The sequence below is a fragment of the Neopsephotus bourkii genome, unplaced genomic scaffold (assembly GCF_033783945.1).
Source record: "Neopsephotus bourkii isolate Nb327-2 ecotype Australia unplaced genomic scaffold, CSIRO-AGI_Nbou_v1 NB_658, whole genome shotgun sequence".
Taxonomy (NCBI): Eukaryota; Metazoa; Chordata; class Aves; order Psittaciformes; family Psittacidae; genus Neopsephotus; species Neopsephotus bourkii.
The window spans coordinates 4,201-22,863 of record NW_026901157.1 but is presented as its reverse complement, the minus strand read 5'-3'; the positions used below and the strand labels follow the sequence as shown (position 1 = coordinate 22,863).

General features: G+C 61.8%; 1 protein-coding gene across 1 annotated transcript; it reads left to right on the top strand.

The window, feature by feature from the left end:
- Positions 1-512: 512 nt before the first annotated feature.
- Positions 513-17,888, top strand: LOC133211711 (spectrin beta chain, erythrocytic-like). The gene is made up of 31 exons (XM_061352298.1): positions 513-669; positions 748-899; positions 1,588-1,761; positions 1,861-1,952; positions 2,041-2,121; positions 2,241-2,356; positions 2,557-2,669; positions 2,750-2,937; positions 3,023-3,140; positions 4,156-4,314; positions 4,386-4,688; positions 5,546-5,696; positions 5,782-6,643; positions 7,061-7,198; positions 7,752-8,511; positions 8,587-8,789; positions 8,900-8,990; positions 9,062-9,208; positions 9,291-9,554; positions 9,990-10,205; positions 10,298-10,387; positions 10,481-10,756; positions 11,550-11,680; positions 11,930-12,134; positions 12,208-12,582; positions 13,008-13,252; positions 13,694-13,832; positions 13,908-13,992; positions 16,801-16,997; positions 17,222-17,344; positions 17,643-17,888. The coding sequence occupies exons 1-30, from the start codon at positions 513-515 to the stop codon at positions 17,333-17,335; spliced, it is 6,342 nt and encodes a 2,113-aa protein (XP_061208282.1). The 3' UTR covers positions 17,336-17,344; positions 17,643-17,888.
- Positions 17,889-18,663: the final 775 nt, after the last annotated feature.

The following is an 18,663-nucleotide window of genomic DNA, read 5'->3' as shown; positions in this document are numbered from 1 at the left end:
GGGGACACCCATGGGGACCCAGGTTGGGATGCTGGGTGCCTTTGTCACCCACTTTGTGCCATCTCCTCCATTATGCAGTGTTAGGATGGGCGCAACAGCACCCATGTCCCTGGGGTACCCAAGGGCGAGGGGACACCCATGGGGACCCGGGTTGAGATGCTGGGTGCCTTTGTCACCCACTTTGTGCCATCTCCTCCATGCTGCAGTGTCAGGATGGGTGCAAGAGCACCCATGTCCCTGGGGTACCCGAGGGTGAGGGATGCTGGGACCCAGTTTGGGATGCTGGGTGTGACACCAGGACCATGCACCCATCATTGTTCCCCCCAAGCACCCAGCACCCAGGTGCCCCCAACACCTCCATGGGGCCGAGGTTAAATCCCTTTGAGCAGCTTAAGCAGCTTCTAAGCCCCAAATCCCCGTGAGCCGCCGGCGATGCCGACGGTGATGGCCCCGGCTCCCGCTCTGCACCAGGGGCCTCTCGCCGGCAGCCAGCGGGGGACAGAGGAGGGACCATGAGCTCGGTGAGCGCCTACGAGGTGCAGCAGCAGCAGCAGCAGCAGCAGCACTGCAGCCGCATCAACGTGCGCTGGGACGCCTCCGATGACGAGCTGGACAACGACAACAGCTCCGCGCGCCTCTTCGAGCGCTCCCGCATCAAGGCCCTGGCAGGTGCGTCCCGCACCGGGGCCCCTTGGTGCTGCTGGGGGTGTCCTCGGTGCGGTGCCACCGCGTCCCTTCCCGTTGCAGACGAGAGGGAGGCGGTGCAGAAGAAGACCTTCACCAAGTGGGTGAACTCGCACTTGGCCCGGGTGACCTGTCGCATCTCCGACCTCTACATGGACCTCCGGGACGGGCGAGTGCTCATCAAGCTGCTGGAGGTGCTGTCAGGAGAGCTTCTGGTAGGAAGCCTATGCAGATGGAGACCCCAGGATCCATTGCATCGCGTCCCATCGCATCCCATCCCATCGCATCCCCACCCCATTGCATCCCATCCCATCACATCCCATCCTATCCCATCCTATCGTGTCCCGTCCCATCCCATCCTATCGCATCCCATCCTATCGCATCCCGGCCCATCCAATCCCATTCCATCGCATCCCATCCCATCGCATCCCATCCCATCGCACCCCATCCTACCGCATCCTGGCCCGTCCCATTGCATCCCATCCCATTGCATCCCATGCCATTGCATCCCATCCCATCGCATCCCATCCTATCGCATCCCGGCCCATCCCATCCCTATTGCATCCCATCGTGTCCCTTCCCATCCCATCACATCCCATCCTATTGCATCCCGGCCCATCCCATCCCATCCCATCCCATCCCATTACATCCCATTACATCGCATCCCATCACATCCCATCCCATTGCATCCCATCCCATTGCATCCCATCCTATCGCATCCCATCCCATCGCACCCGGTCCCATCCCATCCCATCCCATCCCATCCCATGCCCCATCGAGCCTGTTGACCTCGGCGTTGCCCAAGGTTCCATCAGGGCGGTACCCAGGGTGCAGTGGTGTCCCTGGGTAGGCAATGGGGTGCCCAGCCCAGAAGGGAGGGTGCTGAGCTCTGTCGTGTCCCAGCCCAAGCCCACCAAAGGCCGGATGCGGATCCACTGCCTGGAGAACGTGGACAAGGCCCTGCAGTTCCTCAAGGAGCAGAGGGTGCACTTGGAGAACATGGGCTCGCACGACATCGTGGATGGCAACCACCGCCTGGTCCTCGGCCTCATCTGGACCATCATCCTGCGCTTCCAGGTGGGGCGCATCCCAAGCCAGCACCCCAGATCCTTCCCGAGCGGGATCCCTCCTCTATGGACATCCACATCCAACCCCGAGGTGTTCTTCTGCCCCCAGATCCAGGACATCATAGTGGAGACGCAGGAGGGCCGGGAGACGCGCTCTGCACGGGACGCGCTGCTGCTCTGGTGCCAGATGAAGACAGCGGGGTGAGCACTGGGACGCGCACCCCTCCATGCTGGGCACTTGGGGTGACCGGAGGGTGATGGTGATGGGGATGTCCTGTCCCCATCACAGGTACCCCCATGTGAACGTCACCAACTTCACCTCGAGCTGGAAGGATGGGCTGGCCTTCAACGCCCTCATCCACAAGCACAGGTAGGTGCTGGAGCTTCATGATCTTAAGGCCCTTTCCAACCCGACCCATTCTATGATTCGATATCCCCAGGGGGTGTCCCATGGGTGCATCACCGTTATCCCACCCCCTTTGTCCCCAGGCCTGAGCTGGTTGACTTCCAAAACCTGACCAAATCCAATGCACGGCACAACCTGGAGCACGCGTTCAGCGTGGCCGAGCGGCACCTTGGCATCACCCCACTGCTTGACCCCGAAGGTGAGCTCCTGCTGCTGCCCCTCCTGCCTCAGTTCCCCCATCACACCCTGGGGACAGGCCCGGGTCCATGTGGAAAGGACAGAGAGGCTCCCAACCCCATGGAAGGAGGGTGTGGGTGGGAGCAAGGGGGGACCCAATGAGGCTGTGGTGGCCCCATTGATGTTGGGTCAGGATTGATGCTTCTTGCCCTTGCCGAGCAGATGTGTTCACGGAGAACCCCGATGAGAAGTCCATCATCACCTACGTGGTGGCTTTCTACCACTACTTCTCCAAGATGAAGGTGCTGGAAGTGGAGGGCAGGCGCTTGGGCAAGGTAAAGGGATGGCATTGAGGTGGGATGGGTTCTTCTATGGTACCGGCACCGAACCACGCTCACCACCATCCCCACCACAGGTCATTGAGCACGCCAAGGAGACCGAGAGGATGATTGAGGGCTATGGGGGGCTGGCTTCGGACCTTCTCACCTGGATCGAGCAGACCATCGCCTCCCTCAACAGCCGCAGCTTCGCCAACTCATTGGCTGGGGTTCAGCACCAGCTCCAGGCCTTCAGCACCTACCGCACCGTGGAGAAGCCCCCCAAGTGAGTGCCCCCCAGCCCCACCGTGCCCGTGTGTTGGTGTGGAGCACCCATGGGTGCCCCAGGCTCAGCTCTCTGCTCCGGGCAGGTTTCAGGAGAAGGGGAACCTGGAGGTGCTGCTCTTCACCATCCAGTCGCGGATGAGAGCCAACAACCAGCGCGTCTACACCCCGCACGAGGGGCGCCTGGTGTCCGACATCAACCGGGTATGGGGATGTCCTGCTGCCATGGGGACGTGTGGCTGCCCCCACAGCACCCTATGACATGGGGACTGTTCTTGCCCTGGTATCCATGGGGGTTTTGCTCTCCAGGCTGTCCTAGGGCAGGTTGGGTCCATCTCTTGGGTGAAGCTGGGTCCATCCCAGAGCAATTCAAGTCCATCTTAGGGTGCATCCCTAAGTCTTAGGGATCTTAGGATGGGTCCAAAGCCTTGCTGGATCCATCTGCTAGGTCAACCTGTGCCATTCCTAGAGCAGTTCAGGCCCATTCCAGAGCAATTCAAGTTCTTCCAAGGATGGATCCCAAAGCAGGTTGGATCCGTCTCTTGGGGGCAGGCTGGATCCACCTCCTGGACCAATCTAGGTCCATCCCAGAGCAATTCAGGTCCATCTTAGGGTGGATCCCAAAGCAGTTTGGGTCTATCCCCTGGGGGCAGTTTGGGTCCATCCCAGAGCAATTCAGGTCCATCTTAGGGTGGATTCCAAAGCAGTTTGGGTCCATCTCCTGGGGGCAGTTTGGGTCCATCCCAGAGCAATTCAGGTCCATCTTAGGGTGGATCCCAAAGCAGTTTGGATCCATCTCCTGGGGGCAGTTTGGGTCCATCCCAGAACAATTCAGGTCCATCTTAGGGTGGATTCCAAAGCAGTTTGGGTCCATCTCCTGGGGGAAGTTTGGGTCCATCCCAGAACAATTCAGGTCCATCTTAGGGTGGATCCCAAAGCAGTTTGGGTCCATCTCCTGGGTGCAATTTGGGTCCATCCCAAAGCCATTTAAGTCATCATAGAATGGGTTTCAAGGCAGCTTGTGTCCATCTCTTGGGTCAAGCTGAGTCCACCCAGGAGCAGCTCAAGGACCCATTCGGTCCACCCTGGTGCAGTCCGGTCCACCCCAGGCCAGGTTGCATCCCAGCACCCATGTGCTCCTCTGGGGCTCCCCAGCACAACAAGCCCCATGGGTCGGTGTAGGGCCATGGCGGGACACCGGTGCCATCCCTATCCACAGGCCTGGGAGCAGCTGGAGAAGGCGGAACACGAGCGGGAGCTGGCGCTGCGCAACGAGCTCATCCGGCAGGAGAAGCTGGAGCAGCTGGCGCGGCGCTTCGACCGCAAGGCAGCCATGAGGGAGGCCTGGCTGAGCGAGAACCAGCGCCTGGTGGCACAGGTAAGGCTGGGGACCAGGATGGGGACCGGGGCATCCAACCGGAGCCTCACCGAGGGCTTTGTGATGGGCAGGACAACTTCGGCCATGACCTGCCCGCCGTGGAGGCGGCCAAGAAGAAGCATGAGGCCATTGAGACGGATACGGCCGCCTACAAGGAGAGGGTGCAGGCCATCGAGGCAGTGGCCAAGGAGCTGGAGGCGGAGGGGTACCACGACATCCAGCGCATCAACAAGCGCAAGGACAACATCCTGCGGCTCTGGGAGCAGCTCCAGGAGCTCCTGGCTGCCCGACGGCAGCGTCTGGAGATGAACCTCACCCTGCAGCACCTCTTCCAGGAGATGCTCCATTGCATTGACTGGATGGATGAGGTCAAGGTGAGGAACCGAGGGTTGGGTGCCTCTGTGGGGTGGGTGTCATCATGGGTGCCACTATGGGGTGGGTGACACTTGGTTGGGAGCTGCCATGGGTTGGGTGCCACCATGGGTTGGGTGACATTGTGGGTTGGATGCCACCATGGGTTGGGAGCCACAATGGGTTGGGTGCCACCATGGGTTGGGTGCCATTGTGGGTTGGGTGCCACCATGGGTTGGGAGCCACAGTGGGTTGGGTGCCAACATGGGCTGGATGCCAGTGTGGGTTGGGTGCCACCGTGGGTTGGGTGCCACTGTGAGTTGGGTGCCACCATGGGTTGGGTGCCACTATGGGTTGGATGCCACCATAGGTTGGGTGACACCGTGGGTTGGGTGACACCGTGGGTTGGGTGACACCATTGGTTGGGTGCCACCGTGGGTTGGGTGACACCACGGGTTGGGTGACACCATGGGTTGGGTGCCACCATGGGTTGCGTGCCACCATGGGTTGGGTGACACCATGGGTCGGGTGACACCATGGGTTGGGTGCTACTGTGGGTTTGGACGCCACTATGGGGTGGGTGCCACTGTGGGTTGGGTGACATCAAGGTCTGGATGCCACCATGGGTTAGGTGCCACTGTGGGTTGTATGCTACCATGTGTTGGATGCCACCAAGGGTTTGATGCCACCATGGGTTGGGTGCCACCATGGGCTGGATGCCACCTTGGGTTGGATGCCACCATTGGTTGGGTGCCACCTTGGGTTGGATCCCTTGTTCCAACCAGGCAGGGCATCGGTGGGACTCACCTTGGGATGCGGCCGAGATGCTGTGTGCAGCTGCTGGGCCTGGCAGTGGGTGACACCCCGAGCTCTCCCATAGGTGCAGTTGGAATCACCGGAATGTGGGAAGCACCTTCTGGAGGCCGAGGAGCTGCTGCAGACCCACCGGATGCTGGAGACCGACATGGCCCTGCAGGCGGAGAAGACCCGGGCCATCAGCGCCGCCGCCCTCCGCTTCGCCGACGCCGAGGGTAGGAGCACCAGGATGCTCCGGGACCGCGGCAATAGGGGACGGATGCACCCCAATGACGATCACCCCACCCCGTTCCCTTCCAGGCTACCGCCCCTGCGACCCCAAAGTGATCCGTGACCGCGTGAGCCACTTGGAGCTGTGCCGTCGGGAGCTGCAGGCGCTGGCAGCCCGGCGCAGAGCCTCGCTGGAGCAGTCCCGCTCCCTGTGGCTGTGCCTGTGGGAGCTGGAGGAGGCCGAGGGCTGGATCAAGGAGCAGGAGCAGCTTTACTCCTCGTTGGACTTCGGCAAGGACCTGCCGGGGGTGCTGCTGCTGCGCCGCCGCCACGAAGCCTTCGAAGCGGAGCTGCGGAGCCGCGGGGCTCGGCTGGAGCGGGCGCTGGCGGCCGGCGCGGGGCTGTCGGGGCGGGCTGCGGGGATGCTGCGGGAGCGGGGCGCGGCCGTGCGGGCGCTGTGGGCGCAGCTGGAGGAGTTGGCCGCGTTCCGACGGCGAGGGCTGGACCAGGCCGAGGGCTTCTTCCAGTTCCAGGTGGAAGCGGAGGAGCTGGCGGAGGCGCTGCGGGATGCGCGGCGCAGGGCGGGCGCGGAGGAGCTGGGGCAGGACGAGTCCCGCACCCGCGCCCTCCTACGGCAGCACCAGGAGCTGCTGGAGGAGCTGGAGGGAGCGCGGGGGCAGCTGGAGAGCCTGGCCCGGAGAGCGGAGGGGTTCCCGGCCGAGCTGCGGGCCGGCCCCGAGGCGCAGAGCCGGCTGCGGGAGCTGCGGGAGCTGCAGGAGGAGGCGGCGGCGCTGGCCGAGCGCAGGGGCAGGCAGCTGAGGGATGCGCTCGACCTGTACACGGTGTTCGGGGAGAGCGATGCCTGCCACCTGTGGATGGGAGCCAAGGAGACCTGGCTGCGGCAGCTGGAGGTGCCTCAAGCACCGGAGGACCTGGATGTGGCGCAGCACCGGTAAAGGGGAACCGGGATGGGTGCGGAGCTGCTGCGCGGTGTCAGCCTGGGGAGCTGGGGTGTGCAGGGAAGGCTCCTTAAAGGGAGACCTGAGAGCAGCTCCAGTGCCTGAAGGGGCTGCAGGGAACCTGGAGAGGGGCTTGGGACAAGGGCCTGTAGGGCCAGGCCAAGGGGAATGGCTTGAACCTGCCCGAGGGGAGACTGAGCTGAGCTCTTAGGCAGAAGCTCTTCCCTGTGAGGGTGCTGAGGCGCTGGCACAGGGTGCCCAGAGAAGCTGTGGCTGCCCCATCCCTGGCAGTGCTCAAGGACACAGGGGCTTGGAGCAAGCTGCTCCAGTGGAAGGGGTTGGGGTTGGAGCTGGATGGGATTTAAGGTCCCTTCCAACCCAACCCATCCCATTCCATGGTGTCTCTGCAGGCTGGACGGGCTGGAGCAGGAGATGGCCTCTGTGGCCTCCCAAATCGCTGCCGTCAACCAAGCAGCCGATGGTTTGCTGGCAAGCGGTCACCCACGGAGCCCGCAGGTCCGGCAGTGCCAGGAGCAGCTCAATGAGAGGTATGATCGTGGGTGACACTGGGGTGAGCGGTCGGCAACTGCGTGCAGTGCTGGTGTCCTCAGCATAAGGACATGGAGCTGTTGGAGCAAGGCAAGAGGAGGTCAAGTGGATGATCAGGGGCTGGAGCAGCTCCCGTATGGAGCCAGGCTGACAGAGCTGGGCTGGATCAGCCTGGAGGATAGAAGGCTTCAGGGAGACCTTAGAGCAGCCCCAGTGCCTAAAGGGGTTGCAAGGATGCTGGAGAGGGGCTCTTCATCAGACACAGGAGCAATAGGACAAGGGGTGATGGGTTAAGACTGAAACAGGGGCAGTTCAGGTTGAAGATAAGGAAGAGGATGCTGAGGCGCTGGCACAGGGTGCCCAGGGAGGTTGTGAATGCTCCATCCCTGGCAGTGCTCAAGGACACAGGGGCTTGGAGCAAGCTGCTCCAGTGGCAGGGGTTGGGGTTGGAATGGGATGAGCTCTAAGCTCCCTTCATCCCAACCCACCCCATGCCTCTATGACCCTGCGATGCTCGGGCCGGTCCCCTCCATCACCACCATCTCCCCGCAGGTGGGACCGGTTCCGGGCGCTGGTGTCCGAGCGCCGCGGGGCCGTGGGCTCAGCCTTGCGCTTCCTCAACTACCGCCTGGAGTGCCAGGAGACCCGGGAGTGGCTGCAGAGCAAGACCCAGGTCGTGCAGGCCACCGCCGAGCTGGGCCGGGACCTGGCCGGCGTCTTGGCCACGCAACGCAAGCTCTACGGCATCGAGCGGGAGCTGGCGCTCACCAAGGACCGCTTGGATGCGCTGCGCTCCGAAGCCGACCGAGTAGCCCAGGAGCGGCCCGAGGTGGCCCCGGAGGTGTCGGAGCGGCTGGAAGCGGCGGTGGCCGCTTGGGACGAGCTTCAATCCGCCCTCGGGGAGCAGGCAGCATCGCTGGGGGAAGCGGGGCAGCTCCGGCGCTTCCTGCAGGACCTGGATGACTTCCAAGCGTGGCTCTTCGGGGCTCAGAAAGCCGTGGCGGCCACCGACGAGGTGCCGGCGTCGCTGCCGGAGGCGGAGGAGCTGCTGCAGCGGCACGAGGCGGCGCGCAGGGATGCGGAGGAGCACGCGCCCGCCTTCGGGGCGCTGATGGAGGCCGGGCAGAGGGTGGTCGGGGAGCAGACGGACCCCCAGTACGAGGGGCTGCGGCAGCGCCTGCGCGGCGTCGAGGACGGCTGGGCTGCCCTGGGCAGGATGGCCGAGGCTCGGCTGCGCTTCCTCACGCAGTGCCGCGGCTTCCAGGAGTTCCTGCAGGACGCCAAGCAGGCGGAGATCCTCCTCACCAACCAGGTGGGTGAGTCCTAAGGGGGTTTTGCTGCCTTAGGGCCATGGCGAGGTGCTGACCCCATGGTGTGTCCCCATCAGGAGTACACCCTGGCGCACCTCGACCTGCCCGGCACGCTGGAGGGCTCGGCCACCGCGCTGCGCCGGTTCCAGGAGTTCCGTGCCGGCATGGAGAGCACCGCTGAGAAGGTCCCCAAGGCGGTGAATGGTGGCACCAAGCTGGTGGCCGAGGGGAATATCTTTGCTGAGAAGATCGCTGAGAAGTGCCAAGGCCTCCAGGAGCGGTGAGGCCGGCACGGGTTAGGGTTAGGGTTATGGCATCGTGGGCTCACAGTGGTGGGGATCACGCCATGAGCATCACTGACCCCATGCCCATCTCCGGTTGCCCCGCCAGGCACGGAGCCGTCATGGCCAAGGCGGAGGAGGCAGCAGAGCTGCTGCAGGACAACCACGAGCTGCAGAGCTTCCTGCAGAGCTGCCGCGAGGTAGGCACATGGCACAGCCGGCGGTGCCAGGGGGTTCCCATTGGCCGAGCCCTGACACCCTTTACCCACAGCTGGAAGCCTGGATGGATGAGAAGATGCTGACGGCACAGGATGCGTCCTACGGTGACGCCCGCGGTCTCCACGGCCGGTGGCAGAAGCACCAAGCGTTCCTGGCCGAGCTGGAGGCCAACAAGGGCTGGTTGGAGAAGACGGAGGTGGTGAGTGCCGATGGGCCGGGCAGGAGGTGCTTGCGCCGCCGCCATCCATCCTTACACTCACCCCAACCCATCGGCACCGCAGGAGGGGCAGGAGCTGGCGCGGCGCAAGCCCCGGCATGGGGAGGCAGTGACGCGGCGCCTGGAGGAGCTGCGGCAGCGCTGGGACGGGCTCTGTGGGGCTGCCCAAGCCAAGGGCCGGCAGCTCTTCGAGGCCAACCGCGCGGCGCTGTACGCCCGGAGCTACGGCGAGCTGGAGACGTGGCTGAGCCGCGCCGAGCAGGAGCTGCGCGGCACCGAGCGCGCCAAGGACCTGCCCGGCACCAAGGCGCTGCTCAAGAGGCTGACGGTGGGTTGGGGGGCACAGCTGGTGCGGGGGTGTTGAGGTGTGTATGGGGTGAAAGAGGGTGATGGGGGTGTCCCCATATGGAGCCCATTGGTCTCCATCCTTGTTCTGATCCCCACACTCTGCCTATAGGGATACTGGGGATGGACTCTTCATTAGGGACTGCAGTGACAGGACAAGGGGTAATGGGTTCAAACTGAAACAGGGGAAGTTTAGATTGGATCTAAGGAGGAAATTCTTTCCTGTGAGGGTGCTGAGGCACTGGAATGGGTGCCCAGGGAGGTTGTGAATGCTCCATCCCTGGCAGTGTTCAAGGCCAGGTTGGACAGAGCCTTGGGTGCCATGGTTTAGTGTGAGGTGTCCCTGCCCATGGCAAGGGGTTGGAACTGGATGATCTTAAGGTCCTTTCCAACCCTAACTGTTCTATGGCTCTACCAGAGGTTGGAAGAGCAAGTGGGAGCGTGGATGAAGGAGCTGGAGGAGCTGGGGTTACAGGGTCCGTCCCCTGCCGGGGATGTGCCAGATGGTGACAGGCACGACCAGAGGCTCCGGCAGCGGTGCCTTGAGCTGCTGGAGCCACTGCAGAGGAGGAGGAAGGAGCTGGAGACCGCTCAGGCCATGTACCAGCTGGGGAGGGACCTGGAGGACGAGACGGTGAGCATCCTTACAAAGGAGGGGTCTGGTGCGCTGGGAAGGGGGGCACCCATGGGTGCTGTGCGGTGTTCATTGGGTGCTGTCACCTCCAGCTTTGGGTGCAGGAGCGGCTGCCCCTGGCGAGCTCAACGGAGCACGGCAGCGACCTGCCCAGCGTGCAGCGCCTGGCCAAGAGGACCGAGGTGAGCAGGGAGAGCCCCCATCACCCAGTGGGTGCCATGGGATCCCGCATCCCATGGCTGAGCCCCGCTCCATCCCCACCCTGTGCGCTGCAGACGCTGCGGAAGGAGCTGCGGGGCCATGGCCCGCGCCTGGCCCAGGTCCTGAGCAGGGCTGAGGAGGCCACAAGGGGAGAGGAGCCGAGGCCGGAGCTGGAGGCGCGGGCGCGGGAGCTGCGGGAGCAGTGGGAGAGGCTGCAGGAGGAGGTGGCGGCGCGGCAGCAGCGGCTGCGGGAGGCAGAGGAGGCCCAGCTGTACTACATGGATGCTGCAGAGGCCGAGGCTTGGATCAGCGAGCAGGAGCTGTTCATGGGGGATGAGGAGAAGCCCAAGGTGAGGGGGGCTCCGTGCGGTGCTCCCGTGCCTTGGGGCATCCTGTGTTAAACTGGAGCGCAGTGCAATGAGCATCCATCAGCTATGGAGAGGAGAAGGCTCCTGAAGGGGAGACCTGAGAGCAGCTCCAGTGCCTAAAGGGGCTGCAGGGAACCTGGAGAGGGGCTTGGGACAAGGGCCTGGAGGGACAGGCCAAGGGGAATGGCTTGAACCTGCCCGAGGGGAGACTGAGCTGAGCTCTTAGGCAGAAGCTCTTCCCTGTGAGGGTGCTGAGGCGCTGGCACAGGGTGCCCAGAGAAGCTGTGGCTGCCCCATCCCTGGCAGTGCTCAAGGACACAGGGGCTTGGAGCAAGCTGCTCCAGTGGAAGGGGTCCCTGGATGAGCTTTCAGGTCCCTTCCAACCCAACCCATTCCATGACTCTGATTCTGCTCTGGTACCACCGTGTGCCGTGCTGTTACACACCATCCTGTGCCGTGCTGTGCCATTACATGTCATCATCCCATCCCATGCTCTAGCATCTCATACCATGCCATCCGTGCCACACTGTGCCATTCCATTAGAGGTCTTCCCGTGCCATTACATGCCATTACAGGCCATACCATAGTTGGCCATTGTCATCTATCCCGTTCTAGCCCATTACCTGCCATCCCACCCTTCCCCAAGCCATACCCATTACACACCAACCCCTACCATGGCCGTGCCCTGCTGAGCTCCTCACCACAGTGGGTAGTGCACCCATAGCATAGGGTGCTGGGGCTGGACTGATGGGTGCTGCCGTCTGTCCCACCACAGGACGAGGAGAGCAGCCTGGTGATGCTCAAAAGGCACGTGCGGCAGCAGCGCTCCATCGAGGACTATGGCATCACCATCAAGGAGCTGGCGGCGAGGGCTCAGCAGCTGCTTTCCAACGGCCACCCCGAGGGGTAGGTGCTGTCCCCTGTCCCTTGGGGTGTCCCTGGGGTGCCCTCAGCACCAGGATGGGTGCTCTGGTTGGAGCGCCGGTGCCATTGCTCACCACGATGGTGGCATCGCTGTGGATGCAGCGGGGAGGCGGTGGCACAGGGATGCAGGGGAGGGGTTCACCATGGGTCCTTCACCCCAAAGACCCCCGTTTGGCATCCCGGGTGTGCCGCGGGTGCGAACGGGCGCTGTGTGTGTGCGGGGCCGCGCAGGGAGCAGATCATCCGGCTGCAGGGCCAGGTGGACAAGCACTACGCGGGGCTGAAGGAGGCGGGCGAGGAGCGGCGCCGGCGCCTGGAGCACATGGCCCACCTCTTCCAGCTGAAGCGGGAGGTGGAAGACCTGGAGCAATGGATCGCCGAGCGCGACGTGGTGGCCTCCTCGCAGGAGATGGGGCAGGACCTGGACCACGTCACGGTGAGGATGCGGGGATGGGAGCGGTGATGCCGTTGCCGGGGTTATGGGGGATGAGCTCGAGTCCTTTGTGCAGCTCCTAAGGGAGAAGTTCCGGGAGTTCGCCCGCGACACGGGCAGCGTGGGGCAGGAACGCGTGGACCGGGTGAACCTGACCATCGAGGACCTCATTGACGCGGGGCACGCGGAGGCGGCCACCATGGCGGAATGGAAGGATGGGTTGAACGAGAGCTGGGCTGACCTCCTGGAGCTCATCGACACCCGCATGCAGCTCCTGGCTGCCTCCTATGACCTGCACAAGTACTTCTATGATGGTGCTGAGCTGCTGGCCCTCATCGGCGCCCGGCGCCAGGAGCTGCCGCAGGACCTGGGCGAGGACACGAGCTCGGTGGAGGCTTTCCACCGCATGCACAGCGCCTTCGAGCGCGACCTCCGGCTGCTGGAGACGCAGGTGAGGCCATAGAGCAGGGCAATGGAGCTGGGGCAGGGGCTGGAGGCCAAGGGTGATGGGGAAGGGCTGAGGGAGCTGGGGGGTTCAGATGGAGAAGAGAAGGCTCAGGGGGGACCTGATGGCTGCCTCCAACTGCCTGACAGGAGGATGGAGCCAGGAGGGGCTGGGCTCTGCTCCCAAGGAACAAGGGATGGGACAAGAGGAACCGGCCTCAAGCTGCACCAGGGCAGGGTTAGATGGAGCTGAGGAACAATTCCTGCCCCAGAGGGTGCTCAGGCATTGGAACAGGCTGCCCAGGGCAGGGCTGCAGGCACTGGCCTTTGGGGTGCTGCAAGGATGTGTGGATGTGGGTCAGGCAGTGCTGGCACTGGTTGCACTGGGTGAGCTTGAGGCTCTTTCCCAACGGGGTCGGTTCCCTCGTGCAGGTGCAGCAGTTCCAGGACACGGCAGCGCGCCTGCAGACCGCCTATGCCGGGGAGAAGGCGAGCAGCATCCAGGAGCAGGAGCAGGAGGTGGCCCGAGCGCTGCGGGAGCTGCTGGAGGCGTGCAGCGGGCGCCGGGCGCGCCTGGAGGACACGGCCGACAGGCACCGGTTCTTCAGCATGGCCCGGGACCTGCTGTGCTGGATGGAGAGCATCGTGCGGCAGATCGAGACCCAGGAGAAACCCCGGTACGGCTGCGACCGGCGCGGTACCGGTGATGCTCAGTGGGCAAATGGGATGAGAGCAGGGGTCAGCCTGGAGAGGAGAAGGGGAGACCTGAGAGCAGCTCCAGTGCCTAAAGGGGCTGCAGGGAACCTGGAGAGGGGCTTGGGACAAGGGCCTGTAGGGCCAGGCCAAGGGGAATGGCTTGAACCTGCCCGAGGGGAGACTGAGCTGAGCTCTTAGGCAGAAGCTCTTCCCTGTGAGGGTGCTGAGGCGCTGGCACAGGGTGCCCAGAGAAGCTGTGGCTGCCCCATCCCTGGCAGTGCTCAAGGACACAGGGGCTTGGAGCAAGCTGCTCCAGTGGAAGGGGTTGGGGTTGGAGCTGGAGGAGCTTTCATCTCCCTTCATCCCACCCCATCCCTTGTCTCTGTGACCCATCTCCAATGCCATCACCTCTGTGTCTCCAGGGACGTCTCCTCAGTGGAGCTGCTCATTAAATACCACCAGGGCATCAAGGCCGAGGTGGACGCCCGGGACAAGAGCTTCAGCACCTGCATTGAGCTGGGCAAGAAGCTGCTGCAGCGCAAGCACCAGGAGTCACCCGAGGTGAGGGCAGCCGGGGCTGTGGGGTGCAGTAGGGTCGGTGCCACTGGGGCTGCCCCTGACTGTGTCCCCCTGCAGATCAAAGCAAAGCTGGTGGAGCTGGTGGAGAAGAGGAAAACCATGATGGAAATGTGGGAGCAGCGCCGGGACCAGCTGCTGTTGTGTGAGTGGTCATGGGGATGTAGGGATTGTGATGGAGATGTGGTGATAGTGGTGGGCATGTGGTGGTGATGGGGATGCAGTGGTGATGGGGATGTCGTGGTGATGGAGATTTGGTGGTGAGGGGGATGGGTGGTTGTCATGGGGATGGGGTGGTTGTGATGGGGATGAGGGGGTGATGGGGATGGGGTGGTTGTGATGGGGATGTGGTGATAGTTGGTGGGCATGTGGTGGTGACGGGGATGTCATGGTGATAGGGATGTCATGGTGATGGAGATTTGGTGGGGATGGGGATGGGTGGTTGTGATGGGGATGAGGGGGTGATGGGGATGGGGTGGTTGTGATGGGGATGTAGTAATAGTGGTGGGCATGTGGTGGTGACGGGGATGTCATGGTGATGGGGATGTCATGGTGATGGAGATTTGGTAGTGATGGGGATGTCATGGTGATGGAGATTTGGTAGTGATTTGGATGTCATGGTGATGGGGATGTTGTGGTGATGGAGATTTGGTGGTGAGGGGGATGGGTGGTTGTCATGCGGATGGAGTGGTTGTGTGGGGATGAGGGGGTGATGGGGATGGGGTGGTTGTGATGGGGATGTGGTGATAGTGGTGGGCATGTGGTGGTGACGGGGATGTCATGGTGATGGGGATGTCATGGTGATGGGGATGTCATGGTGATGGGGATGTCATGGTGATGGAGATTTGGTAGTGATGGGGATGTCGTGGTGATGGGGATGAGGTGATGGGGAGAGGTGGTTGTTGTGGGGATGGGGTGGTTGTGATGGGGATGTGGTGGTGGTGATGGAAATGTGGTGATGGTGATGGGGATGGGTGGTTGTGATGGGGATGAGATGGGGTTGGGGTGGTTGCGATGGGGATGTGATGGTGGTGATGGAGATGTGGTGGTGGTGATGTGATGGTGGTGGTGATAGGGATGCAATGGTGATGGAGATGTGCTGGTGATGGGGATGGGGTGGTGGTGATGGGGATGGGGTGGTTGTGATGGAGATGTGGTGGTGCTGGGGATGTGCTGGTGTTGTTAATATGGTGATGGTAGTTGTGACAGTAATGATGGTTGATGATGGTGGTGACGGTGGGGCTGAGCACTGTCAGATGTGCCAAAAACACCGAAATACTTCTTAAAATGACTGAAAAATTGCTCATAGAATCCAGCAACCAGCCATGGGCATAGCAAAACTGATGTGCTGGCTGCCCAGGCAGCCTCTGTAAGAGACAGGTCCAAGTGAAGGTGTTTAACTGAATGATCACCATGAAAAATGAACCTTTTTAAGGTGTCATGGCTCAAATTTGGTTGTTGGATCGCTGGAATCTGGGAGGGGAAGGGTTCTGTCCCTGTGCCAGTGATGGGTGCATGCAGGGCCCCAGCCACAGGGTGAAATGGGGGCAGGTAAAAGGGTTCCTATGTTTAGCAAGGATGGAGCACTGAGCTCGCTGTGCTCTCCCACCACCACTCTCTCAGGTGGTGATGATGGTGATGATGATGATGATGGTGATGTGATGGTGGTGGCAGGGTCTGAGCGTTGCCAGCCCTGTTGCAGTGCAGTGCTGCACCCCTGTTCTCCTGGGTGATGATGGTTGGTGATGGGGAGTGATGATGGTGATGATGGTTATGATGCTGGTGGTGATGATGGTGGTGGTGGCAGGGTCTGAGCACTGCTCTCCCTGCCTGCAGTGCTGGAGGTGTGCCAGTTCTCCCGGGTCATAGTGATGAGGGTTGATGATGATGATGGGTGGTGATGGTGGTGAAGATGATGGTGATGGTTGGTGATGGTGGTGATGATGTGTGGTGGTGATGGTGATGGTTGGTGATGACGATGGGTGATGATGGTTGGTGATGATGATGGGTGGTGATGGTGGTGATGATGATGGGTGGTGATGGTGGGGATGATGATGGTGATGGTTGGTGATGGTGATGATGATGTGTGGTGGTGATGGTGATGGTTGGTGATGATGATGGGTGATGATGGTTGGTGATGACGATGGGTGATGATGGTTGGTGATGACGATGGGTGGTGATGGTGGGGATGATGATGGTGATGGTTGGTGATGGTGATGATGATGTGTGGTGGTGATGGTGATGGTTGGTGATGATGATGGGTGATGATGGTTGGTGATGACGATGGCTGATGATGGTTGGTGATGACGATGGGTGGTGATGGTGGTGATGATGATGGGTGGTGATGGTGGTGACCACGATGGTGACGGTGGAAGGGTCTAAGCGCCCCTATCCGTGCCACAGTGCTGCAGGTGTGCCAGTTCTCTCTGGTCGTAGTGATGATGGTTGGTGATGGTGATGGGTGGTGATGGTGGTGACGGTGATGGTTGGAGATGACAATGGGTGGTGATGGTGGTGATGGTGATGGCTGGTGATGACGATGGGTGGTGATGGTGGTGGTGATGATGGTGATGGCTGGTGGTGATGATGGGTGGTGATGGTGGTGATGATGGGTGGTGATGGTGATGACGATGGGTGGTGATGGTGGTGATGGTGATGGTTGGTGATGACGATGGGTGGTGATGGTTGGTGATGATGACGATGGGTGGTGATGGTTGGTGATGATGACGATGGGTGGTGATGATGATGATGATGGGTGGTGATGGTGATGATGGTAATGGCTGGTGATGATGATGGGTGGTGATGGTTGATGATGATGATGGTGATGGCTGGTGATGATGATGGGTGGTGATGGTTGGTGATGATGATGATGACGATGGGTGCTGATGATGGTGCTGGTGCTGGTGGTGCTGGTGCTGGTGGCAGGGTCTAAGCGCTCCCACCCCCGCCGCAGTGCTGGAGGTGTGCCAGTTCTCCCGCGACGCCTCGGTGGCCGAGTCGTGGCTCATGGCTCAGGAGCCCTACCTGGCCAGCAGCGACTACGGGCACACGGTGGACGCCGTGGAGAAGCTGCTCAAGCGCCACGAGGCCTTCGAGAAGTCCTCGGCCACGTGGGAGGAGCGCATCGCCGCCCTGCGCAAGCTGACCACGGTGAGCGCGCCTCGGCACCGAGACCGGTCCCCATCCCGCATCCCCATCCCGCATCCCCATCCCGCATCCCCATCCCGCATCCCCATCCCGCAGCCCCATCCCGCATCCCCATCCCGCAGCCCCATCCCGCAGCCCCATCCCACAGCCCCATCCCGCAGCCCCATCCCGCATCCCCATCCCGCATCCCCATCGCCCCCTGACGCCCCTGTCCCCTTCCCCGGCAGTTGGAGCTCCTGGGTGGGCGGACGCTGCGTGAGGGGCTGGTGAGGGACGGGACGACGCATTCCGAGGCTCCGGAATACCGCCTGGATCTGGATGGGGAGCTGGGGCCTGGGTAAGAGGCGCCGGTGTCGTCACTGGGGGGGATGCACATGGGTACCACCTGCAGCATCCCTCTTCTCCAAGGGTTTGGTCTGGGAGCAGTGAATCAGCGCAGGGAAAGGGGAAGGCTGAGTCCCACCATTCCAGTGCTTCCATCCATCAATGGGGCAGGAGAGCAGCCAGCCCTGGCTGGGATGGGGATAAAGAACCACGGACTGGTTTGGGTCAGAAGGGGCCTTAAAGCCCATCCAGTTCCAACCCGCTGCCATTAAACCAGGCTGCTCCAAGCCTCTTCCTCCCTGCTGCAGGTCTGAGGAAGAGGAGGAGGAGGAGAAGAGGAAGGACACGAGCACACAGGACACCTCGGCACCCACCACCGACGGACCAGAGCCGGTCAGTTCCCACCTTTAGCTCCCTCCTTCCCCAGCAGCATGGAAAGGTCTCCCTGCATGTCCCATCGTCTCCTGGCAAACCCATCACCGCGTCGTGCCGACGGCTCCTGCACCCCCCTTGTCCTCACCTTGTTCCTTGCCTTGAGTTGAATAAATGCTATAAATCACCCCAAAAAAAGGCCGGCTGGGCCCGTGGGTGCTGCACCCATGGGTGCTGCACCTTCCCCTTCCCTTCCCATCACTCCTCTTCGGGACCATGGGTTATCTGCATGGGGTGGGCAGATCCCGGTCACCATCCGCTGCTGTTGGGGTGCACCCCTAGGGAGACCCATGGGGACACCCCATGGGTCTGTGGCACCCTGGCATGGGGGGGACATCAGGCAATGGACACACAGCACTGTGGCTTCTGGCTCACACCATGGCTTGTGGCACCAGGGGTGTTGTCACTCCTTGGGCATCATCACCCCATGGGGATGTCACCCTGTGAGGCATCATCACACCAATGAGCATCATCACTGTATGGGCATGGTCACCCCATGGAGATGTCACCCTGTGAGGCATCATTACACCAAGACATACCATCACTGTATGGGCATGGTCACCCCATGGGGATGTCACCCTATGAGGCATCATCACATCAATGAGCATCATCACTGTATAGACATGGTCACCCCATGGGGATGTCACCCTGTGAGGCATCATTACACCAAGACATACCATCACTGTATGGGCATGGTCACCACATGGGGATGTCACCCTGTGAGGCATCATCACCAATGAGCATCATCACTGTATAGACATGGTCACCCCATGGGGATGTCACCCTATGAGGCATCATCACACCAATGAGCATCATCACTGTATAGACATGGTCACCCCATGGGGATGTCACCCTGTGAGGCATCATCACACCAATGAGCATCATCACTGTATAGACATGGTCACCCCATGGG